The sequence below is a fragment of the Scyliorhinus torazame genome, chromosome 5 (genome assembly GCF_047496885.1).
Source record: "Scyliorhinus torazame isolate Kashiwa2021f chromosome 5, sScyTor2.1, whole genome shotgun sequence".
Lineage (NCBI taxonomy): Eukaryota > Metazoa > Chordata > Chondrichthyes > Carcharhiniformes > Scyliorhinidae > Scyliorhinus > Scyliorhinus torazame.
Window position 1 is genome coordinate 3,332,400 of NC_092711.1, and position 25,850 is coordinate 3,358,249.

At 54.4% G+C, this 25,850-nt stretch overlaps 1 protein-coding gene across 1 annotated transcript in view; it reads left to right on the forward strand.

Annotated features, from left to right (window-relative positions):
- The window catches only part of LOC140422581 (protein fantom-like), a 362,003-nt gene that overhangs the window by 305,367 nt on the left and 30,786 nt on the right, over window positions 1–25,850 (forward strand). The window contains exons 15-16 of the mRNA XM_072507588.1: window positions 16,489–16,607; window positions 18,523–18,715. Of these exons, the coding sequence (XP_072363689.1) occupies window positions 16,489–16,607; window positions 18,523–18,715 (312 nt within the window). The remainder of the gene's footprint in view (window positions 1–16,488; window positions 16,608–18,522; window positions 18,716–25,850) is intronic.

A 25,850-nucleotide genomic window follows, 5' to 3' on the forward strand; every position in this document is an offset into this window, starting at 1 on the left:
TAACAGATACCCGGGAGTGAGTTACAGACTGGAATCTAATCGAGAGGTTCGGCGAGGTTTATATATAGAATAACAGATACGCGGGAGTATGTTACAGACTGGAATCTAATCGAGGGGTTCAGCGTGGTTTATATATAGAATAACAGATACCCGGGAGTGAGTTACAGACTGGAATCTAATCGAGGGGTTCGGGGTGGTTTATATATAGAATAACAGATACCCGGGAGTGAGTTACAGACTTAAATCTAATCGAGGGGTTCGGGGTGGTTTATATATAGAATAACAGATACCCGGGAGTGAGTTATAGACTGGAATCTAATCGAGGTGTTCAGGGTGGTTTATGCAGAGAATAACAGATATCCGGGAGTGAGTTACAGACTGGAATCTAATCGAGGGGTTTGGGATGGATTATATATAGAATAACAGATACCCGGGAGTGAGTTACAGACTGGAATGTATTCGAGAGGTTTGGGATGGTGTATATATAGAATAACAGATACCCGGGAGTGAGTTACAGACTGGAATCTAATCGAGGGGTTCGGGGTGGTTTATATATAGAATAACAGATACCCGGGAGTGAGTTACAGACTGGAATCTAATCGAGGTGTTCAGGGTGGTTTATGCAGAGAATAACAGATATCCGGGAGTGAGTTACAGACTGGAATCTAATCGAGGGGTTTGGGATGGTTTATATATAGAATAACAGATACCCGGGTGTGAGTTACAGACTGGAATCAAATCGAGCGGTTCGGGGTGGTTTATATATAGAATAACAGATACCCGGGTGTGAGTTACAGACTGGAATCTAATCGAGGGGTTCGGGGTGGTTTATATATAGAATAACAGATACCCGGGGGTGAGTTACCGACTGGAATCTAATCGAGGGGTTCGGAATGGTTTATATGTAGAATAACAGGTACCCGGGAGTGAGTTACAGACTGGAATCTAATCGAGGGGTTCGGGGTGGTTTATATATAGAATAACAGATACCCGGGAGTGAGTTACAGACTGGAATCTAATCGAGGGGTTCGGGGTGGTTTATATATAGAATAACAGATACCCGGGAGTGAGTTACAGACTGGAATCTAATCGAGAGGTTCGGCGAGGTTTATATATAGAATAACAGATACGCGGGAGTATGTTACAGACTGGAATCTAATCGAGGGGTTCAGCGTGGTTTATATATAGAATAACAGATACCCGGGAGTGAGTTACAGACTGGAATCTAATCGAGGGGTTCGGGGTGGTTTATATATAGAATAACAGATACCCGGGAGTGAGTTACAGACTTAAATCTAATCGAGGGGTTCGGGGTGGTTTATATATAGAATAACAGATACCCGGGAGTGAGTTATAGACTGGAATCTAATCGAGGTGTTCAGGGTGGTTTATGCAGAGAATAACAGATATCCGGGAGTGAGTTACAGACTGGAATCTAATCGAGGGGTTTGGGATGGATTATATATAGAATAACAGATACCCGGGAGTGAGTTACAGACTGGAATGTATTCGAGAGGTTTGGGATGGTGTATATATAGAATAACAGATACCCGGGAGTGAGTTACAGACTGGAATCTAATCGAGGGGTTCGGGGTGGTTTATATATAGAATAACAGATACCCGGGAGTGAGTTACAGACTGGAATCTAATCGAGGTGTTCAGGGTGGTTTATGCAGAGAATAACAGATATCCGGGAGTGAGTTACAGACTGGAATCTAATCGAGGGGTTTGGGATGGTTTATATATAGAATAACAGATACCCGGGAGTGAGTTACAGACTGGAATGTATTCGAGGGGTTTGGGATGGTGTATATATAGAATAACAGATACCCGGGAGTGAGTTACAGACTGGAATCTAATCGAGGGGTTCGGCGTGGTTTATATATAGAATAACAGATACCCGGGAGTGAGTTACAGACTGGAATCTAATCGAGGGGTTCGGGGTGGTTTATATATAGAATAACAGATACCCGGTAGTGAGTTACAGACTGGAATCTAATCGAGGGGTTCGGGGTGGTTTATATATAGAATAACAGATACCCGGGAGTGAGTTACAGACTGGAATCTAATCGAGGGATTCGGGGTGGTTTATATGTAAAATAACAGACACCCGGGAGTAAGTTACAGACTGGAATCTAATCGAGGGGTTTGGGATGGTTTATATATAGAATAACATATACCCGGGAGTGAGTTACAGACTGGAATCTAATCGAGGGGTTTGGGGTGAATTATATATAGAATAACAGATACCCGGAAGTGAGTTACAGACTGCAATCTAATCGAGGGGTTCGGGGTGGTTTATATATAGAGTAACAGATACCCGGGAGTGAGTTACAGACTGGAATCTAATCGAGGGTTTCGGGGTGGTTTATATATAGAATAACAGATACCCGGGTGTGAGTTACAGACTGGAATCTAATCGAGTGGTTCGGGGTGGTTTATATATAGAATAACAGATACCCGGGGGTGAGTTACAGACTGGAATCTAATCGAGTGGTTCGGGGTGGTTTATCTATAGAATAACAGATACCCGGGAGTGAGTTACAGACTGGAATCTAATCGAGGGGTTCGGGGTGGTTTATTTATAGAATAACAGATACCCGGGGGTGAGTTACAGACTGGAATCTAATCGAGGGGTTCGGGATGGTTTATATATAGAATAACAGATACCCGGGAGTGAGTTACAGATTGGAATCTAATCGAGGGGTTCGGGGTGGTTTATATATAGAATAACAGATACCCGGGAGTGAGTTACAGATTGGAATCTAATCGAGGGGTTCGGGATGGTTTATATGTAGAATAACAGGTACCCGGGAGTGAGTTACAGACTGGAATCTAATCGAGGAGTTCGGGGTGGTTTATATTTCGAATAACAGATACCCGGGAGTGAGTTACAGACTGGAATCTAATCGAGGGGTTCAGGGTGGTTTATATACAGAATAACAGATACCCGGGAGTGAGTTACAGACTGGACTCTAATCGAGGGGTTCGGGATGGTTTATATGTAGAATAACAGGTACCCGGGAGTGAGTTACAGACTGGAATCTAATCGAGGGGTTCGGAGTGGTTTATATATAGAATAACAGATACCCGGGAGTGAGTTACAGACTGGAATCTAATCGAGGTGTTCAGGGTGGTTTATGCAGAGAATAACAGATATCCGGGAGTGAGTTACAGACTGGAATCTAATCGAGGGGTTTGGGATGGTTTATATATAGAATAACAGATATCCGGGAGTGAGTTACAGACTGGAATCTAATCGAGGGGTTCGGGGTGGTTTATATATAGAATAACAGATACCCGGGAGTGAGTTACAGACTGGAATCTAATCGAGGTGTTCAGGGTGGTTTATGCAGAGAATAACAGATATCCGGGAGTGAGTTACAGACTGGAACCTAATCGAGGGGTTTGGGATGGTTTATATATAGAATAACAGATATCCGGGAGTGAGTTACAGACTGGAATCTAATCGAGGGGTTCGGGATGGTTTATATATAGAATAACAGATACCCGGGAGTGAGATACAGACTGGAATGTATTCGAGAGGTTTGGGATGGTTTATATATAGAATAACAGATACCCGGGAGTGAGTTACAGACTGGAATCTAATCGAGGGGTTTGGGTGGTTTATATATAGAATAACAGATACCCGGGAGTGAGTTACAGACTGGAATGTATTCGAGGGGTTTGGGATGGTGTATATATAGAATAACAGATACCCGGGAGTGAGTTACAGACTGGAATCTAATCGAGAGGTTCGGGGTCGTTTATATATAGAATAACAGATACCCGGGTGTGAGTTACAGACTGGAATCTAATCAAGCATTTCGGGGTGGTTTATATATAGAATAACAGATACCCGGGGGTGAGTTACAGACTGGAATCTAATCGAGGGGTTCGGGGTGGTTTATATATAGAATAACAGATACCCGGGGGTGAGTTACAGACTGGAATCTAATCGAGGGGTTCGGGATGGTTTATATGTAGAATAACAGGTACCCGGGAGTGAGTTACAGACTGGAATCTAATTGAGGGGTTCGGGGTGGTTTATATATAGAATAACAGATACCCGGGAGTGAGTTACAGACTGGAATCTAATCGAGGGGTTCGGGGTGGTTTATATAGAGAATAACAGATACCCGGGAGTGAGTTACTGACTGGAATCTAATCGAGGGGTTCGGGGTGGTTTATATATAGAATAACAGATACCCGGGAGTGAGTTACAGACTGGAATGTATTCGAGAGGTTTGGGATGGTTTATATATAGAATAACAGGTACCCGGGAGTGAGTTACAGACTGGAATCTAATCGAGGGGTTCGGGGTGGTTTATATGTAGAATAACAGATACCCGGGAGTGAGTTACAGACTGGAATCTAATCGAGGGGATCGGGGTGGTTTATATATAGAATAACAGATACCCGGGGGTGAGTTACAGACTGCAATCTAATCGAGGGGTTCGGGGTGGTTTATATATAGAATAACAGATACCCGGGAGTGAGTTACAGACTGGAATCTAATCGAGGGGTTCGGGGTGGTTTATATATAGAATAACAGATACCCGGGAGTGAGTTACAGACTGGAATCTAATCGAGGAGATCGGGATGGTTTATATATAGAATAACAGATACCCGGGAGTGAGTTACAGACTGGAATCTAATCGAGGGATTCGGGGTGGTTTATATGTAAAATAACAGACACCCGGGAGTAAGTTACAGACTGGAATCTAATCGAGGGGTTTGGGATGGTTTATATATAGAATAACATATACCCGGGAGTGAGTTACAGACTGGAATCTAATCGAGGGGTTTGGGGTGAATTATATATAGAATAACAGATACCCGGAAGTGAGTTACAGACTACAATCTAATCGAGGGGTTCGGGGTGGTTTATATATAGAATAACATACCCGGGAGTGAGTTACAGACTGGAATCTAATCGAGGGGTTCAGGGTGGTTTATATATAGAATAACAGATACCCGGGTGTGAGTTACAGACTGGAATCTAATCGAGCATTTCGGGGTGGTTTATATATAGAATAACAGATACCCGGGGGTGAGTTACAGACTGGAATCTAATCGAGGGGTTCGGGGTGGTTTATATATAGAATAACAGATACCCGGGGGTGAGTTACAGACTGGAATCTAATCGAGGGGTTCGGGATGGTTTATATGTAGAATAACAGGTACCCGGGAGTGAGTTACAGACTGGAATCTAATCGAGGGGTTCGGGGTGGTTTATATATAGAATAACAGATACCCGGGAGTGAGTTACAGACTGGAATCTAATCGAGGGGTTCGGGGTGGTTTATATATAGAATAACAGATACCCGGGAGTGAGTTACAGACTGGAATCTAATCGAGGGGTTCGGGGTGGTTTATATATAGAATAACAGATACCTGGGAGTGAGTTACAGACTGGAATCTAATCGAGGGGTTCGGGGTGGTTTATATAGAGAATAACAGATACCCGGGAGTGAGTTACTGACTGGAATCTAATCGAGGGGTTCGGGGTGGTTTATATATAGAATAACAGATACCCGGGAGTGAGTTACAGACTGGAATGTATTCGAGAGGTTTGGGATGGTTTATATATAGAATAACAGGTACCCGGGAGTGAGTTACAGACTGGAATCTAATCGAGGGGTTCGGGGTGGTTTATATGTAGAATAACAGATACCCGGGAGTGAGTTACAGACTGGAATCTAATCGAGGGGATCGGGGTGGTTTATATATAGAATAACAGATACCCGGGAGTGAGTTACAGACTGCAATCTAATCGAGGGGTTCGGGGTGGTTTATATATAGAATAACAGATACCCGGGAGTGAGTTACAGACTGGAATCTAATCGAGGGGTTCGGGGTGGTTTATATATAGAATAACAGATACCCGGGAGTGAGTTACAGACTGGAATCTAATCGAGGGGATCGGGGTGGTTTATATATAGAATAACAGATACCCGGGAGTGAGTTACAGACTGGAATCTAATCGAGGGGTTCGGGGTGGTTTATATATAGAATAACAGATACCCGGGGGTGAGTTACAGACTGGAATCTAATCGAGGGGTTCGGGATGGTTTATATGTAGAATAACAGGTACCCGGGAGTGAGTTACAGACTGGAATCTAATCGAGGGGTTCGGGGTGGTTTATATATAGAATAACAGATACCCGGGAGTGAGTTACAGACTGGAATCTAATCGAGGGGTTCGGGGTGGTTTATATATAGAATAACAGATACCCGGGAGTGAGTTACAGACTGGAATCTAATCGAGGGGTTCGGGGTGGTTTATATATAGAATAACAGATACCCGGGAGTGAGTTACAGACTGGAATCTAATCGAGGGGTTCGGGGTGGTTTATATAGAGAATAACAGATACCCGGGAGTGAGTTACTGACTGGAATCTAATCGAGGGGTTCGGGGTGGTTTATATATAGAATAACAGATACCCGGGAGTGAGTTACAGACTGGAATGTATTCGAGAGGTTTGGGATGGTTTATATATAGAATAACAGGTACCCGGGAGTGAGTTACAGACTGGAATCTAATCGAGGGGTTCGGGGTGGTTTATATGTAGAATAACAGATACCCGGGAGTGAGTTACAGACTGGAATCTAATCGAGGGGTTCGGGGTGGTTTATATGTAGAATAACAGATACCCGGGAGTGAGTTACAGACTGCAATCTAATCGAGGGGTTCGGGGTGGTTTATATATAGAATAACAGATACCCGGGAGTGAGTTACAGACTGGAATCTAATCGAGGGGTTCGGGGTGGTTTATATATAGAATAACAGATACCCGGGAGTGAGTTACAGACTGGAATCTAATCGAGGAGATCGGGATGGTTTATATATAGAATAACAGATACCCGGGAGTGAGTTACAGACTGGAATCTAATCGAGGGATTCGGGGTGGTTTATATGTAAAATAACAGACACCCGGGAGTAAGTTACAGACTGGAATCTAATCGAGGGGTTTGGGATGGTTTATATATAGAATAACATATACCCGGGAGTGAGTTACAGACTGGAATCTAATCGAGGGGTTTGGGGTGAATTATATATAGAATAACAGATACCCGGAAGTGAGTTACAGACTACAATCTAATCGAGGGGTTCGGGGTGGTTTATATATAGAATAACATACCCGGGAGTGAGTTACAGACTGGAATCTAATCGAGGGGCTCAGGGTGGTTTATATATAGAATAACAGATACCCGGGTGTGAGTTACAGACTGGAATCTAATCGAGCATTTCGGGGTGGTTTATATATAGAATAACAGATGCCCGGGGGTGAGTTACAGACTGGAATCTAATCGAGGGGTTCGGGGTGGTTTATATATAGAATAACAGATACCCGGGGGTGAGTTACAGACTGGAATCTAATCGAGGGGTTCGGGGTGGTTTATATATAAGAATAACAGATACCCGGGAGTGAGTTACAGACTGGAATCTAATCGAGGGGTTCGGGGTGGTTTATATATAGAATAACAGATACCCGGGAGTGAGTTACAGACTGGAATCTAATCGAGGGGTTCGGGGTGGTTTATATATAGAATAACAGATACCCGGGAGTGAGTTACAGACTGGAATCTAATCGAGGGGTTCGGGGTGGTTTATATAGAGAATAACAGATACCCGGGAGTGAGTTACTGACTGGAATCTAATCGAGGGGTTCGGGGTGGTTTATATATAGAATAACAGATACCCGGGAGTGAGTTACAGACTGGAATGTATTCGAGAGGTTTGGGATGGTTTATATATAGAATAACAGGTACCCGGGAGTGAGTTACAGACTGGAATCTAATCGAGGGGTTCGGGGTGGTTTATATGTAGAATAACAGATACCCGGGAGTGAGTTACAGACTGGAATCTAATCGAGGGGATCGGGGTGGTTTATATATAGAATAACAGATACCCGGGAGTGAGTTACAGACTGCAATCTAATCGAGGGGTTCGGGGTGGTTTATATATAGAATAACAGATACCCGGGAGTGAGTTACAGACTGGAATCTAATCGAGGGGTTCGGGGAGGTTTATATATAGAATAACAGATACCCGGGAGTGAGTTACAGACTGGAATCTAATCGAGGGGATCGGGGTGGTTTATATATAGAATAACAGATACCCGGGAGTGAGTTACAGACTGGAATCTAATCGAGGGGTTCGGGGTGGTTTATATATAAAATAACAGATACCCGGGAGTGAGTTACAGACTGGAATCTAATCGAGGTGTTCGGGGTGGTTTATATATAGAATAACAGATACCCGGGAGTGAGTTACAGACTGGAATCTAATCGAGGGGTTCGGGGTGGTTTATATATAGAATAACAGATACCCGGGAGTGAGTTACAGACTGGAATGTATTCGAGAGGTTTGGGATGGTTTATATATAGAATAACAGATACCCGGGAGTAAGTTACAGACTGGAATCTAATCGAGGGGTTCGGGATGGTTTATATGTAGAATAACAGGTACCCGGGAGTGAGTTACAGACTGGAATCTAATCGAGGGGTTCGGGGTGGTTTATATATAGAATAACAGATACCCGGGAGTGAGTTCTAGACTGGAATCTAATCGAGGGGTTCGGGGTGGTTTATATATAGAATAACAGATACCCGGGAGTGAGTTACAGATTGGAATCTAATCGAGGGGTTCGGGATGGTTTATATATAGAATAACAGATACCCGGGAGTGAGTTACAGATTGGAATCTAATCGAGGGGTTCGGGATGGTTTATATGTAGAATAACAGGTACCCGGGAGTGAGTTACAGACTGGAATCTAATCGAGGAGTTCGGGGTGGTTTATATATAGAATAACAGATACCCGGGAGTGAGTTACAGACTGGACTCTAATCGAGGGGTTCGGGATGGTTTATATGTAGAATAACAGGTACCCGGGAGTGAGTTACAGACTGGAATCTAATCGAGGGGTTCGGGGTGGTTTATATATAGAATAACAGATACCCGGGAGTGAGTTACAGACTGGAATCTAATCGAGGGGTTCGGCGTGGTTTATCTATAGAATAACAGATACCCGGGAGTGAGTTACAGACTTAAATCTAATCGAGGGGTTCGGGGTGGTTTATATATAGAATAACAGATACCCGGGAGTGAGTTATAGACTGGAATCTAATCGAGGGGTTCAGGGTGGTTTATATATAGATTAACAGATACCCGGGAGTGAGTTACAGACTGGAATCTAATCGAGGTGTTCAGGGTGGTTTATATCTAGAATAACAGATACCCGGGAGTGAGTTATAGACTGGAATCTAATCGAGGGGTTCAGGGTGGTTTATATATAGAATAACAGATACCCGGGAGTGAGTTACAGACTGGAATCTAATCGAGGTGTTCAGGGTGGTTTATATCTAGAATAACAGATACCCGGGAGTGAGTTAGAGAGTGGAATCTAATCGAGGTGTTCGGGGTGGTTTATATAGAGAATAACAGATACCCGGGAGTGAGTTACTGACTGGAATCTAATCGAGGGGTTTGGGGTGGTTTATATATAGAATAACAGATACCCGGGAGTGAGTTACAGACTGGAATATAATCGAGGGGTTCGGGGTGGTTTTTTTATAGAATGACAGATACCCGGGAGTGAGTTACAGTCTGGAATCTAATCGAGGGGTTCGGGGTGGTTTATATATAGAATAATAGATACCCGGGAGTGAGTTACAGACTGGAATCTAATCGAGGGGTTCGGTGTGGTTTATATATAGAATAACAGATACCCGGGAGTGAGTTACAGACTGGAATCTAATCGAGGGGTTCGGGGTGGTTTATATATAGAATAACAGATACCCGCGAGTGAGTTACAGACTGGAATCTAATCGAGGGGTTCGGGGTGGTTTATATATAGAATAACAGATACCCGGGAGTGAGTTACAGACTGGAATCTAATCGAGGGGTTCGGGGTGGTTTATATATAGAATAACAGATACCCGGGAGTGAGTTACAGTCTGGAATCTAATCGACGGGTTCGGGGTGGTTTATATATAGAATAACAGATACCCGGGAGTGAGTTACAGACTGGAATCTAATCGAGGGGTTCGGGGTGGTTTATATATAGAATAACAGATACCCGGGAGTGAGTTACAGACTGGAATCTAATCGAGGGGTTCGGGGTGGTTTATATATAGAATAACAGATACCTGGGAGTGAGTTACAGACTGGAATCTAATCGAGGTGTTCGGGGTGGTTTATATAGAGAATAACAGATACCCGGGAGTGAGTTACTGACTGGAATCTAATCGAGGGGTTCGGGGTGGTTTATATATAGAATAACAGATACCCGGGAGTGAGTTACAGACTGGAATATAATCGAGGGGTTCGGGGTGGTTTATATATAGAATAACAGATACCCGGGAGTGAGTTACAGTCTGGAATCTAATCGACGGGTTCGGGGTTGTTTATATATAGAATAACAGATACCCGGGAGTGAGTTACAGACTGGAATCTAATCGAGTGGTTCAGGGTGATTTATATATAGAATAACAGATACCCGGGAGTGGGTTACAGACTGGAATCTAATCGAGGGGTTCAGGGTGGTTTATATATAGAATAACAGATACCCGGGAGTGGGTTACAGACTGGAATCTAATCGAGGGGTTCGGGGTGGTTTATATATAGAATAACAGATACCCGGGAGTGAGTTACAGACTGGAATCTAATCGAGGGGTTCGGGGTGGTTTATATATAGAATAACAGATACCCGGGAGTGAGTTACAGACTGGAATCTAATCGAGGGGTTCAGGGTGGTTTATATATAGAACAACAGATACCCGGGAGTGAGTTACAGACTGGAATCCAATCGAGGGGTTCAGGGTGGTTTATATATAGAATAACAGATACCCGGGAGTGAGTTACAGACTGGAATCTAATCGAGGGGTTCGGGATGGTTTATATATAGAATAACAGATACCTGGGAGTGAGTTACCGACTGGAATCTAATCGAGGGGTTCGGGGTGGTTTATTTATAGAATAACAGATACCCGGGAGTGAGTTACAGACTGGAATCTAATCGAGGGGTTCGGGGTGGTTTATATATAGAATAACAGATACCCGGGAGTGAGTTACAGGCTGGAATCTAATCGAGGGGTTCGGGGTGGTTTATATATAGAATAACAGATACCCGGGAGTGAGTTACAGACTGGAATCGAATCGAGGGGTTCGGGGTGGTTTATATATAGAATAACAGATACCCGGGAGTGAGTTACAGACTGGAATCTAATCAAGGGGTTCAGGGTGGTTTATACACAGAATAACAGATACCCGGGAGTGAGTTACAGACTGGAATCGAATCGAGGGGTTTGGGGTGGTTTATATATAGAATAACAGATACCCGGGAGTGAGTTACAGACTGGAATGTATTCGAGGGGTTTGGGATGGTTTATATATAGAATAACAGATACCCGGGAGTGAGTTACAGACTGGAATCTAATCGAGAGTTTCGGGGTCGTTTATATATAGAATAACAGACACCCGGAAGTGAGTTACAGACTGGAATCTAATCGAGAGGTTCGGGGTGGTTTATGTATAGAATAACAGATACCCGGGAGTGAGTTAAAGACTGGAATCTAATCGAGGAGTTTAGGATGGTTTATATATAGAATAACAGATACCCGGGAGCGAGTTCCAGACTAGAATCTAATCGAGGCGTTCGGGGTGGTGTATATATAGAATAACAGATACCCGGGAGTGAGTTACAGACTAGAATCTAATCGAGGGGTTCGGGGTGGTTTATGTATAGAATAACAGATACCCGGGAGTGAGTTACAGACTGGAATCTAATCGAGGGGTTCGGGGTGGTTTATATGTAAAATAACAGATACCCAGGAGCGAGTTACAGACTGGAATCTAATCGAGGGGTTCGGGATGGTATATATATATATATATAGAATAACAGATACCCGGGAGTGAGTTACAGACTGGAATGTAATCGCGGGGTTTGAGATGGTTTATATATAGAATAACAGATACCCGGGAGTGAGTTACAGACTGGAATCTAATCGAGGGGTTCGGGGTGGTTTATATATAGAATAACAGATACCCGGGAGTGAGTTACAGATTGGAATCTAATCGAGGGGTTCGGGGTGGTTTATATATAGAATAACAGATACCCTGAAGTGAGTTACAGACTGGAATCTAATCGAGGGTTTCGGGGTGGTTTATATATAGAATAACATATACCCGGGAGTGAGTTACAGACTGGAATCTAATCGAGGGGTTCGGGGTGGTTTATATACAGAATAACAGATACCCGGGAGTGAGTTACAGACTGGAATCGAATCGAGGGGTTCGGGGTGGTTTATATATAGAATAACAGATACCCGGGAGTGTGTTACAGACTGGAATCTAATCGAGGGGTTCAGGATGGTTTATATATCGAATAACAGCCCGGGAGTGAGTTACAGACTGGAATCTAATCGAGGGGTTGGGGTGGTTTATATATAGAATAACAGACACCCGGGAGTGAGTTACAGACTGGAATCTAATCGAGGGGTTCAGGGTGGTTTATATATAGAATATCAGATACCCGGGAGTGAGTTACAGACTGGAATCTAATCGAGGGGTTCGGGGTGGTTTATATATAGAATAACACATACCCGGGAGTGAGTTACAGAGTGGAATCTAATCGAGGGGTTCGGGGTGGTTTATATATAGAATAACAGATACCCGGGACTGAGTTACAGACTGGAATCTAATCGAGGGGTTCGGGATGATTTATATATAGAATAACAGATACCCGGGAGTGAGTTACAGACTGGAATCTAATAGAGGGGTTCGGGGTGGTTTATATATAGAATAACAGATACCCGGGAGTGAGTTACAGACTGGAATCTAATCGAGGGGTTCGGGGTGGTTTATATATAGAATAACAGATACCCGGGAGTGAGCTACAGACTGGAATCTAATCGAGGGGTTCGGGGTGGTTTATATATAGAATAACAGATACCCGGGAGTGAGTTACAGACTGGAATCTAATCGAGGGGTTCGGGGTGGTTTATATATAGAATAACAGATACCCGGGAGTGAGCTACAGACTGGAATCTAATCGAGGGGTTCGGGGTGGTTTGTATATAGAATAACAGATACCCGGGAGTGAGTTACAGACTGGAATCTAATCGAGGGTTTCGGGGTGGTTTATATATAGAATAACAGATACCCGGGAGTGAGTTACAGACTTAAATCTAATCGAGGGGTTCGGGGTGGTTTATATAGAGAATAACAGATACCCGGGAGTGAGTTACAGACTGGAATCTAATCGAGGGGTTCGGGGGGGTTTATATGTAGAATAACAGATACCCGGGAGTGAGTTACAGACTGGAATCTAATCGAGGGGTTCAGGGTGGTTTATATATAGAATAACAGATACCCGGGAGTGAGTTACAGACTGGAATCTAATCGAGGGGTTCGGGGGGGTTTATATGTAGAATAACAGATACCCGGGAGTGAGTTACAGACTGGAATCTAATCGAGGGGTTTGGGGTGGTTTATATATAGAATAACAGATACCCGGGAGTGAGTTACAGACTGGAATCTAATCGAGGGGTTTGGGATGGTTTATATATAGAATAACAGATACCCGGGAGTGAGTTACAGACTGGAATCTAATCGAGGGGTTCGGGGTGGTTTATATATAGAATAACAGATACCCGGGAGTGAGTTACAGACTGGAATCTAATCGAGGGGTTTGGGATGGTTTATATATAGAATAACAGATACCCGGGAGTGAGTTACAGACTGGAATCTAATCGAGGGGTTCGGGGTGGTTTATATATAGAATAACAGATACCCGGGAGTGAGTTACAGACTGGAATCTAATCGAGGGGTTTGGGATGGTTTATATATAGAATAACAGATACCCGGGAGTGAGTTACAGACTGGAATCTAATCGAGGGGTTCGGGGTGATTTATATATAGAATAACAGGTACCCGGGAGTGAGTTACAGACTGGAATCTAATCGAGGGGTTCGGGGTGGTTTATATATCGAATAACAGATATCCGGGAGTGAGTTACAGACTGGAATCTAATCGAGGGGTTTAGGATGGTTTATATATAGAATAACAGATACCCGGGAGTGAGTTACAGACTGGAATCTAATTGAGGGGTTCAGGGTGGTTTATATATAGAATAACAGATACCCGGGAGTGAGTTACAGACTGGAATCTAATCGAGGGGTTCGGGGGGGTTTATATGTAGAATAACAGATACCCGGGAGGGAGTTACAGACTGGAATCTAATCGAGGGGTTCGGGGTGGTTTATATATAGAATAACAGATACCCGGGAGTGAGTTACAGCCTTAAATCTAATCGAGGGGTTCGGGGTGTTTTATATATAGAATAACAGATACCCGGGAGTGAGTTACAGACTGGAATCTAATCGAGGGATTCGGGGTGGTTTATATACAGAATAACAGATACCCGGGAGTGAGTTACAGCCTTAAATCTAATCGAGGGGTTCGGGGTGTTTTATATATAGAATAACAGATACCCGGGAGTGAGTTACAGACTGGAATCTAATCGAGGGGTTTGGGGTGGTTTATATATAGAATAACAGATACCCGGGAGTGAGTTACAGACTGGAATCTAATCGAGGGGTTCGGGGTGGTTTATATATAGAATAACAGATACCCGGGAGTGAGTTACAGACTGGAATCTAATCGAGGGGTTCGGGGTGGTTTATATATAGAATAACAGATACCCGGGAGTGAGTTACAGACTGGAATCTAATCGAGGGGTTCGGGGTGGTTTATATATAGAATAACAGATACCCGGGAGTGAGTTACAGACTGGAATCTAATCGAGGGGTTCGGGGTGGTTTATATATAGAATAACAGATACCCGGGAGGGAGTTACAGACTGGAATCTAATCGAGGGGTTCGGGGTGGTTTATATATAGAATAACAGATACCCGGGAGTGAGTTACAGCCTTAAATCTAATCGAGGGGTTCGGGGTGTTTTATATATAGAATAACAGATACCCGGGAGTGAGTTACAGACTGGAATCTAATCGAGGGGTTTGGGGTGGTTTATATATAGAATAACAGATACCCGGGAGTGAGTTACAGACTGGAATCTAATCGAGGGGTTCGGGGTGGTTTATATATAGAATAACAGATACCCGGGAGTGAGTTACAGACTGGAATCTAATCGAGGGGTTCGGGGTGGTTTATATATAGAATAACAGATACCCGGGAGTGAGTTACAGACTGGAATCTAATCGAGGGGTTCGGGGTGGTTTATATATAGAATAACAGATACCCGGGAGTGAGTTACAGACTGGAATCTAATCGAGGGGTTCGGGGTGGTTTATATATAGAATAACAGATACCCGGGAGGGAGTTACAGACTGGAATCTAATCGAGGGGTTCGGGGTGGTTTATATATAGAATAACAGATACCCGGGAGTGAGTTACAGACTGGAATCTAATCGAGGGGTTCGGGGTGGTTTATATATAGAATAACAGATACCCGGGAGTGAGTTACAGACTGGAATCTAATCGAGGGGTTCGGGGTGGTTTATATATTGAATAACAGATACCCGGGAGTGTGTTACAGTCTGGAATCTAATCGAGGGGTTCGGGATGGTTTATATATAGAATAACAGATACCCGGGAGTGAGTTACAGACTGGAATCTAATCGAGGGGTTCGGGGTGGTTTATATATAGAATAACAGATACCCGGGAGTGAGTTACAAACTGGAATCTAATCGAGGGGTTCGGGGTGGTTTATATATAGAATAACAGATACCCGGGAGTGAGTTACAGACTGGAATCTAATCGAGGGGTTCGGGGTGGTTTATATATAGAATAACAGATGCCGGGGAGTGAGTTACAGACTGGAATCTAATCGAGGGGTTCAGCGTGGTTAATATATAGAATAACAGATACCCGGGAGTGAGTTACAGACTGGAATCTAATCGAGGGGTTCGGGGTGGTTTATATATAGAATAACAGATACCCGGGAGTGAGTTACAGACTGGAATCTAATTGAGGGGTTCAGGGTGGTTTATACATAGAATAACAGATACCCGGGAGGGAGTTACAGACTGGAATCTAATCGAGGGGTTCGGGGTGGTTTATATATAGAATAACAGATACCCGGGAGTGAGTTACAGACTGGAATCTAATCGAGGGGTTCGGGGTGGTTTATATATAGAATAACAGATGCCGGGGAGTGAGTTACAGACTGGAATCTAATCGAGGGGTTCAGCGTGGTTAATATATAGAATAACAGATACCCGGGAGTGAGTTACAGACTGGAATCTAATCGAGGGGTTCGGGGTGGTTTATATATAGAATAACAGATACCCGGGAGTGAGTTACAGACTGGAATCTAATTGAGGGGTTCAGGATGGTTTTACATAGAATAACAGATACCCGGGAGGGAGTTACAGACTGGAATCTAATCGAGGGGTTCGGGGTGCCTGTCTATTGAGTTTGTATTTTGAGATTCAGTCTGATTATCCACTTACCCAGCCCCCAGTCTGCGGCAGACAGACGATAGCTCCGAGACACAGACTGAAGACAGCAGTCGGACACAGTCAACAGACAGCGATCAGATTATACAGTTCACACTGGGAGACCCCGCGTGGCCCGTGAGTATCTGGGGGCAGTGAATGGTTGTCTGCGGGAATGTGGGGGGATTGGATTGGATTTATTTATTGTCACCTGTTCCGAGGTGCAGTGAAAAGTATTTTTCTGCGAGCAGCTCAAACATTAAGTCCTTGGGAAGAAAAGAAAATACATAATAGGGCAACACAAGGCCCACAATGTAACTACATAAACACCGGCATCGGGTGAAGCATACAGGGTGTAGTGTTAATGCGGTCGGTCCATAAGAGGGTCATTTCGGAGTCTGGTAACAGTGGGGAAGAAGCTGTTTTTCAGTCTGTTCGTGCGTGTTCTCCGACTTCTGTATCTCCTGCCCGATGGAAGAAGTTGGAAGAGTGAGTAAGCCGGGTGGGAGGGATCTTTGATTATACTGCCCCCTTTCCCCAGGCAGCGGGAGGTGTAGATGGAGTCAATGGATGGGAGGCAGGTTCGTGTGATGGACTGGGCGGTGTTCTCTGAAGTTTCTTGCGGTCCTGGGCCGAGCAGTTGCCATACCAGGCTGTGATGCAGCCCGATAGGATGCTTTCTATGGTGCATCTGTAAAAGTTGGTAAGGGTTAATGTGGACCTGCCGAATTTCCTTAGTTTCCTGAGGAAGTATAGGCGATGTTGTGCTTTCTTGGTGGTAGCGTCGACGTGAATGGACCAGGACAGATTTTTGGAGATGTGCACCCCTAGGAATTTCAAACTGCTAACCATCTCCACCTCGGCCCCGTTGATGCTGACAGGGGTGTGTACAGTACTTTGCTTCCTGAAGTCAGTGACCAGCTCTTTAGTTTTGCTGGCATTGAGGGAGAGATTGTTGTCGCTACACCACTCCACTAGGTTCTCTATCTCCCTCCTGTATTCGGACTCATCATTATTCGAGATCTGGCCCACTATGGTCGTATCGTCAGCAAACTTGTAGATGGAGTTGGAACCAAGTTTTGCCGCGCAGTCGTGTGTGTACAGGGAGTAGAGTAGGGGGCTAAGTACGCAGCCTTGCGGGGCGCCGGTGTTGAGGACTATTGTGGAGGAGGTGTTGTTGTTCATTCTTACTGATTGTGGTCTGTGGGTCAGAAAATCGAGGATCCAGTTGCAGAGGGAGGAGCCAAGTCCTAGGTTTTGGAGCTTTGCTATGAGCTTGGCTGGGATCATGATGTTGGGATGGGACAGGAGTGCGCGTGGGGGGAGGGGGGCACGCGAGGGGGGAGGGGAGCGCGCAAGGGCGGAGGGGAGCGCGCGAGGGGGGAGGGGAGCGCGCGAGGGGGAGGGGAGCGCGCGAGGAGGAGGGGAGCGCGCGAGGAGGAGGGGAGCGCGCGAGGGAGGAGGGGAGCGCGCGAGGGGGGAGGGGAGGGGAGCGCACGAGGGGGAGGGGAGCGCGCGAGGGAGGAGGGGAGCGCGCGAGGGGGAGGGGACTGCACACGAGGGGGAAGGGGAGCGCACGAGGGGGAAGGGGTGAGCGCGAGGGGAAGGGGTGAGCGCGAGGGGGAGGGGAGCGCACGAGGGGGAGGGGAGCGCGCGAGGGGGGAGGGGAGCGCGCGAGGAGGGAGGGGAGCGCGTGAGGGGGGAGGGGAGAGCGGCGCGCGAGGGGGAGGGGAGCGCGCGAGGGGGAGGGGAGGTAGGGAGCGAATGTCACAAGGTCTCAGGGGGTTGGAGATAGGGATGGGGAGGGGTACTGACCAGGGCAGTGGGTCTTTGGTGGGAAATACCCTCCTGGGTGCCCCCCTGTCCCTTGCCTGAACACAGCACGGCGAGCTATTCAGCTGCATGGGGCATCACGGAAAAGCCCTGACCCACCGGAAAGGGACCGGGACTGGTTTCACCACCCAGAACCCCTCCCTCCCTCCCCACATTCCTGGGGTGAGGCCCCCCCCCCCACCCCCACTGCGAATTAACGCTCCCTTTTGTCCACCCACAGGCGAGGGAGAGGTTGAGGGTGGAGGTTCTGTGGCTCTCGCTGTCGCCAAGCAGCCGGGCAGCCAGGGACAGGGACGTACGGCAGCTCTACGTGGAATACCTGATCCCCGGGGTCCCCCTGCGGGAGACGGAGACCCCGATCTCCCTTCGCAAACCCAGGGACCGAGAGAGGATCCATTTCAACTTCAGCAAAGGTAACGGCCCGGGGGCGGGGGGGGGGGGGGGGGGGGGGGGGGGGGTCTGCGGGAGGGGGGTCTGCGGGAGGGGGGTCTGCGGGAGGGGGGTCTGCGGGAGGGGGGTCTGCGGGAGGGGGGTCTGCGGGAGGGGGGTCAGCGGGAGGGGGGTCTCGGCGAGGGGGGTCTCGGCGAGGGGGGTCAGCGGGAGGGGGGTCTCGGCGAGGGGGGTCTCGGCGAGGGCGGTCAGCGGGAGGGGGGGTCTCAGCGAGAGGGGTCTGCGGGCGAGGGAGGGTCTGGCGGGAGGGGGCTCTCAGGGCGAGGGGGGCTCTCAGGGCGAGGGGGCTCGCAGGGCGAGGGGGGTCTCAGGGTGAGGGGGCTGCGGGAGGGGGGTCACGGCGAGGGGGCTCTAAGGGCGAGGGGGGCTCTCAGGGCGAGGGGGGCTCTCAGGGCGAGGGGGGCTCACAGGGCGAGGGGGGTCTCAGGGCGAGGGGGGCTCTCAGGGCGAGGGGGCTCTCAGGGCGAGGGGGGCTCTCAGGGCGAGGGGGGCTCTCAGGGCGAGGGGGGCTCTCAGGGCGAGGGGGGCTCTCAGGGCGAGGGGGGCTCTCAGGGCGAGGGGGGCTCTCAGGGCGAGGGGGGCTCTCAGGGCGAGGGGGGCTCTCAGGGCGAGGGGGGCTCTCAGGGCGAGGGGGGCTCTCAGGGCGAGGGGGGCCCTCAGGGCGAGGGGGGCCCTCAGGGCGAGGGGGGCCCTCAGGGCGAGGGGGGCTCTCAGGGCGAGGGGGGCTCTCAGGGCGAGGGGGGCCCTCAGGGCGAGGGGGGCTCTCAGGGCGAGGGGGGCTCTCAGGGCGAGGGGGGCTCTCAGGGCGAGGGGGGCTCTCAGGGCGAGGGGGGTCTCAGGGCGAGGGGGGCACTCAGGGCGAGGGGGCTCGCAGGGCGAGGGGGGTCTCAGGGTGAGGGGGCTGCGGGAGGGGGGTCACGGCGAGGGGGCTCTAAGGGCGAGGGGGGCTCTCAGGGCGAGGGGGGCTCACAGGGCGAGGGGGGTCTCAGGGCGAGGGGGGTCTCAGGGCGAGGGGGGTCTCAGGGCGAGGGGGGTCTCAGGGCGAGGGGGGTCTCAGGGTGAGGGGGCCGCGGGAGGGGGGTCACGGCGAGGGGGCTCTAAGGGCGAGGGGGGCTCTCAGGGCGAGGGGGGCTCTCAGGGCGAGGGGGGCTCTCAGGGCGAGGGGGGCTCACAGGGCGAGGGGGGTCTCAGGGTGAGGGGGCCGCGGGAGGGGGGTCACGGCGAGGGGGCTCTAAGGGCGAGGGGGGCTCTCAGGGCGAGGGGGGCTCTCAGGGCGAGGGGGGCTCTCAGGGCGAGGGGGGCTCTCAGGGCGAGGGGGGCTCTCAGGGCGAGGGGGGCTCACAGGGCGAGGGGGGTCTCAGGGCGAGGGGGGCTCTCAGGGCGAGGGGGCTCTCAGGGCGAGGGGGCTCTCAGGGCGAGGGGGGCTCTCAGGGCGAGGGGGGCTCTCAGGGCGAGGGGGGCTCTCAGGGCGAGGGGGGCTCTCAGGGCGAGGGGGGCTCTCAGGGCGAGGGGGGCTCTCAGGGCGAGGGGGGTCCTCAGGGCGAGGGGGGCTCTCAGGGCGAGGGGGGCTCTCAGGGCGAGGGGGGCTCTCAGGGCGAGGGGGGCTCTCAGGGCGAGGGGGGCTCTCAGGGCGAGGGGGGCTCTCAGGGCGAGGGGGGCTCTCAGGGCGAGGGGGGCTCTCAGGGCGAGGGGGGCTCTCAGGGCGAGGGGGGCTCTCAGGGCGAGGGGGGCTCTCAGGGCGAGGGGGGCTCTCAGGGCGAGGGGGGCTCTCAGGGCGAGGGGGGCTCTCAGGGCGAGGGGGGCTCTCAGGGCGAGGGGGGCTCTCAGGGCGAGGGGGGCTCTCAGGGCGAGGGGGGCTCTCAGGGCGAGGGGGGCTCTCAGGGCGAGGGGGGCTCTCAGGGCGAGGGGGGCTCTCAGGGCGAGGGGGGCTCTCAGGGCGAGGGGGGCTCTCAGGGCGAGGGGGGCTCTCAGGGCGAGGGGGGCTCTCAGGGCGAGGGGGGCTCTCAGGCCGAGGGGGGTTCTCAGGGCGAGGGGGGCTCACAGGGCGAGGGGGGTTCTCAGGGCGAGGGGGCTCTCAGGGCGAGGGGGGCTCTCAGGGCGAGGGGGGCTCTCAGGGCGAGGGGGGCTCTCAGGGCGAGGGGGGCTCTCAGGGCGAGGGGGGCTCTCAGGGCGAGGGGGGCTCTCAGGGCGAGGGGGGTCTCAGGGCGAGGGGGGTCTCAGGGCGAGGGGGGTCTCAGGGCGAGGGGGGCTCTCAGGGCGAGGGGGGCTCTCAGGGCGAGGAGGGCTCTCAGGGCGAGGGGGGCTCTCAGGGCGAGGGGGGCCCTCAGGGCGAGGGGGGCCCTCAGGGCGAGGGGGGCTCTCAGGGCGAGGGGGGCTCTCAGGGCGAGGGGGGCCCTCAGGGCGAGGGGGGCTCTCAGGGCGAGGGGGGCTCTCAGGGCGAGGGGGGCTCTCAGGGCGAGGGGGGCTCTCAGGGCGAGGGGGGTCTCAGGGCGAGGGGGGCACTCAGGGCGAGGGGGCTCGCAGGGCGAGGGGGGTCTCAGGGTGAGGGGGCTGCGGGAGGGGGGTCACGGCGAGGGGGCTCTAAGGGCGAGGGGGGCTCTCAGGGCGAGGGGGGCTCACAGGGCGAGGGGGGTCTCAGGGCGAGGGGGGTCTCAGGGCGAGGGGGGTCTCAGGGCGAGGGGGGTCTCAGGGCGAGGGGGGTCTCAGGGTGAGGGGGCCGCGGGAGGGGGGTCACGGCGAGGGGGCTCTAAGGGCGAGGGGGGCTCTCAGGGCGAGGGGGGCTCTCAGGGCGAGGGGGACTCTCAGGGCGAGGGGGGCTCTCAGGGCGAGGGGGGCTCACAGGGCGAGGGGGGTCTCAGGGCGAGGGGGGTCTCAGGGCGAGGGGGGCTCTCAGGGCGAGGGGGCTCTCAGGGCGAGGGGGGCTCTCAGGGCGAGGGGGGCTCTCAGGGCGAGGGGGGCTCTCAGGGCGAGGGGGGCTCTCAGGGCGAGGGGGGCTCTCAGGGCGAGGGGGGTCTCAGGGCGAGGGGGGCTCTCAGGGCGAGGGGGGCTCTCAGGGCGAGGGGGGCTCTCAGGGCGAGGGGGGCTCTCAGGGCGAGGGGGGCTCTCAGGGCGAGGGGGGCTCTCAGGGCGAGGGGGGCTCTCAGGGCGAGGGGGGCTCTCAGGGCGAGGGGGGCTCTCAGGGCGAGGGGGGCTCTCAGGGCGAGGGGGGCTCTCAGGGCGAGGGGGGCTCACAGGGCGAGGGGGGCTCACAGGGCGAGGGGGGTCTCAGGGTGAGGGGGCCGCGGGAGGGGGGTCACGGCGAGGGGGCTCTAAGGGCGAGGGGGGCTCTCAGGGCGAGGGGGGCTCTCAGGGCGAGGGGGGCTCTCAGGGCGAGGGGGGCTCTCAGGGCGAGGGGGGCTCACAGGGCGAGGGGGGTCTCAGGGCGAGGGGGGCTCTCAGGGCGAGGGGGCTCTCAGGGCGAGGGGGGCTCTCAGGGCGAGGGGGGCTCTCAGGGCGAGGGGGGCTCTCAGGGCGAGGGGGGCTCTCAGGGCGAGGGGGGCTCTCAGGGCGAGGGGGGTCTCAGGGCGAGGGGGGCTCTCAGGGCGAGGGGGGCTCTCAGGGCGAGGGGGGCTCTCAGGGCGAGGGGGGCTCTCAGGGCGAGGGGGGCTCTCAGGGCGAGGGGGGCTCTCAGGGCGAGGGGGGCTCTCAGAGCGAGGGGGGCTCTCAGGGCGAGGGGGGCTCTCAGGGCGAGGGGGGCTCTCAGGGCGAGGGGGGCTCTCAGGGCGAGGGGGGCTCTCAGGGCGAGGGGGGCTCTCAGGGCGAGGGGGGCTCTCAGGGCGAGGGGGGCTCTCAGGGCGAGGGGGGCTCTCAGGGCGAGGGGGGCTCTCAGGGCGAGGGGGGCTCTCAGGGCGAGGGGGGCTCTCAGGGCGAGGGGGGCTCTCAGGGCGAGGGGGGCTCTCAGGGCGAGGGGGGCTCTCAGGCCGAGGGGGGTTCTCAGGGCGAGGGGGGCTCACAGGGCGAGGGGGGTTCTCAGGGCGAGGGGGCTCTCAGGGCGAGGGGGGCTCTCAGGGCGAGGGGGGCTCTCAGGGCGAGGGGGGCTCTCAGGGCGAGGGGGGCTCTCAGGGCGAGGGGGGTCTCAGGGCGAGGGGGGTCTCAGGGCGAGGGGGGTCTCAGGGCGAGGGGGGCTCTCAGGGCGAGGGGGGCTCTCAGGGCGAGGGGGGCTCTCAGGGCGAGGGGGGCTCTCAGGGCGAGGGGGGCCCTCAGGGCGAGGGGGGCCCTCAGGGCGAGGGGGGCTCTCAGGGCGAGGGGGGCTCTCAGGGCGAGGGGGGCCCTCAGGGCGAGGGGGGCCCTCAGGGCGAGGGGGGCCCTCAGGGCGAGGGGGGCTCTCAGGGCGAGGGGGGCTCTCAGGGCGAGGGGGGCTCTCAGGGCGAGGGGGCTCTCAGGGCGAGGGGGGCACTCAGGGCGAGGGGGCTCGCAGGGCGAGGGGGGTCTCAGGGTGAGGGGGCTGCGGGAGGGGGGTCACGGCGAGGGGGCTCTAAGGGCGAGGGGGGCTCTCAGGGCGAGGGGGGCTCTCAGGGCGAGGGGGGCTCTCAGGGCGAGGGGGGCTCTCAGGGCGAGGGGGGCTCTCAGGGCGAGGGGGGCTCTCAGGGCGAGGGGGGCTCACAGGGCGAGGGGGGTCTCAGGGCGAGGGGGGCTCTCAGGGCGAGGGGGCTCTCAGGGCGAGGGGGGCTCTCAGGGCGAGGGGGGCTCTCAGGGCGAGGGGGGCTCTCAGGGCGAGGGGGGCTCTCAGGGCGAGGGGGGCTCTCAGGGCGAGGGGGGTCTCAGGGCGAGGGGGGCTCTCAGGGCGAGGGGGGCTCTCAGGGCGAGGGGGGCTCTCAGGGCGAGGGGGGCTCTCAGGGCGAGGGGGGCTCTCAGGGCGAGGGGGGCTCTCAGGGCGAGGGGGGCTCTCAGGGCGAGGGGGGCTCTCAGAGCGAGGGGGGCTCTCAGGGCGAGGGGGGCTCTCAGGGCGAGGGGGGCTCTCAGGGCGAGGGGGGCTCTCAGGGCGAGGGGGGCTCTCAGGGCGAGGGGGGCTCTCAGGGCGAGGGGGGCTCTCAGGGCGAGGGGGGCTCTCAGGGCGAGGGGGGCTCTCAGGGCGAGGGGGGCTCTCAGGGCGAGGGGGGCTCTCAGGGCGAGGGGGGCTCTCAGGGCGAGGGGGGCTCTCAGGGCGAGGGGGGCTCTCAGGGCGAGGGGGGCTCTCAGGGCGAGGGGGGCTCTCAGGGCGAGGGGGGCTCTCAGGCCGAGGGGGGTTCTCAGGGCGAGGGGGGCTCACAGGGCGAGGGGGGTTCTCAGGGCGAGGGGGCTCTCAGGGCGAGGGGGGCTCTCAGGGCGAGGGGGGCTCTCAGGGCGAGGGGGGCTCTCAGGGCGAGGGGGGCTCTCAGGGCGAGGGGGGTCTCAGGGCGAGGGGGGTCTCAGGGCGAGGGGGGTCTCAGGGCGAGGGGGGCTCTCAGGGCGAGGGGGGCTCTCAGGGCGAGGGGGGCTCTCAGGGCGAGGGGGGCTCTCAGGGCGAGGGGGGCTCTCAGGGCGAGGGGGGCCCTCAGGGCGAGGGGGGCCCTCAGGGCGAGGGGGGCTCTCAGGGCGAGGGGGGCTCTCAGGGCGAGGGGGGCCCTCAGGGCGAGGGGGGCCCTCAGGGCGAGGGGGGCTCTCAGGGCGAGGGGGGCTCTCAGGGCGAGGGGGGCTCTCAGGGCGAGGGGGGTCTCAGGGCGAGGGGGGCACTCAGGGCGAGGGGGCTCGCAGGGCGAGGGGGGTCTCAGGGTGAGGGGGCTGCGGGAGGGGGGTCACGGCGAGGGGGCTCTAAGGGCGAGGGGGGCTCTCAGGGCGAGGGGGGCTCACAGGGCGAGGGGGGTCTCAGGGCGAGGGGGGTCTCAGGGCGAGGGGGGTCTCAGGGCGAGGGGGGTCTCAGGGCGAGGGGGGTCTCAGGGTGAGGGGGCCGCGGGAGGGGGGTCACGGCGAGGGGGCTCTAAGGGCGAGGGGGGCTCTCAGGGCGAGGGGGGCTCTCAGGGCGAGGGGGCTCTCAGGGCGAGGGGGGCTCTCAGGGCGAGGGGGGCTCTCAGGGCGAGGGGGGCTCTCAGGGCGAGGGGGGCTCTCAGGGCGAGGGGGGCTCTCAGGGCGAGGGGGGCTCTCAGGGCGAGGGGGGTCTCAGGGCGAGGGGGGCTCTCAGGGCGAGGGGGGCTCTCAGGGCGAGGGGGGCTCTCAGGGCGAGGGGGGCTCTCAGGGCGAGGGGGGCTCTCAGGGCGAGGGGGGCTCTCAGGGCGAGGGGGGCTCTCAGGGCGAGGGGGGCTCTCAGGGCGAGGGGGGCTCTCAGAGCGAGGGGGGCTCTCAGGGCGAGGGGGGCTCTCAGGGCGAGGGGGGCTCTCAGGGCGAGGGGGGCTCTCAGGGCGAGGGGGGCTCTCAGGGCGAGGGGGGCTCTCAGGGCGAGGGGGGCTCTCAGGGCGAGGGGGGCTCTCAGGGCGAGGGGGGCTCTCAGGGCGAGGGGGGCTCTCAGGGCGAGGGGGGCTCTCAGGGCGAGGGGGGCTCTCAGGGCGAGGGGGGCTCTCAGGGCGAGGGGGGCTCTCAGGCCGAGGGGGGTTCTCAGGGCGAGGGGGGCTCACAGGGCGAGGGGGGTTCTCAGGGCGAGGGGGCTCTCAGGGCGAGGGGGGCTCTCAGGGCGAGGGGGGCTCTCAGGGCGAGGGGGGCTCTCAGGGCGAGGGGGGCTCTCAGGGCGAGGGGGGCTCTCAGGGCGAGGGGGGCTCTCAGGGCGAGGGGGGTCTCAGGGCGAGGGGGGTCTCAGGGCGAGGGGGGTCTCAGGGCGAGGGGGGCTCTCAGGGCGAGGGGGGCTCTCAGGGCGAGGGGGGCTCTCAGGGCGAGGGGGGCTCTCAGGGCGAGGGGGGCCCTCAGGGCGAGGGGGGCCCTCAGGGCGAGGGGGGCTCTCAGGGCGAGGGGGGCTCTCAGGGCGAGGGGGGCCCTCAGGGCGAGGGGGGCCCTCAGGGCGAGGGGGGCTCTCAGGGCGAGGGGGGCTCTCAGGGCGAGGGGGGCTCTCAGGGCGAGGGGGGTCTCAGGGCGAGGGGGGCACTCAGGGCGAGGGGGCTCGCAGGGCGAGGGGGG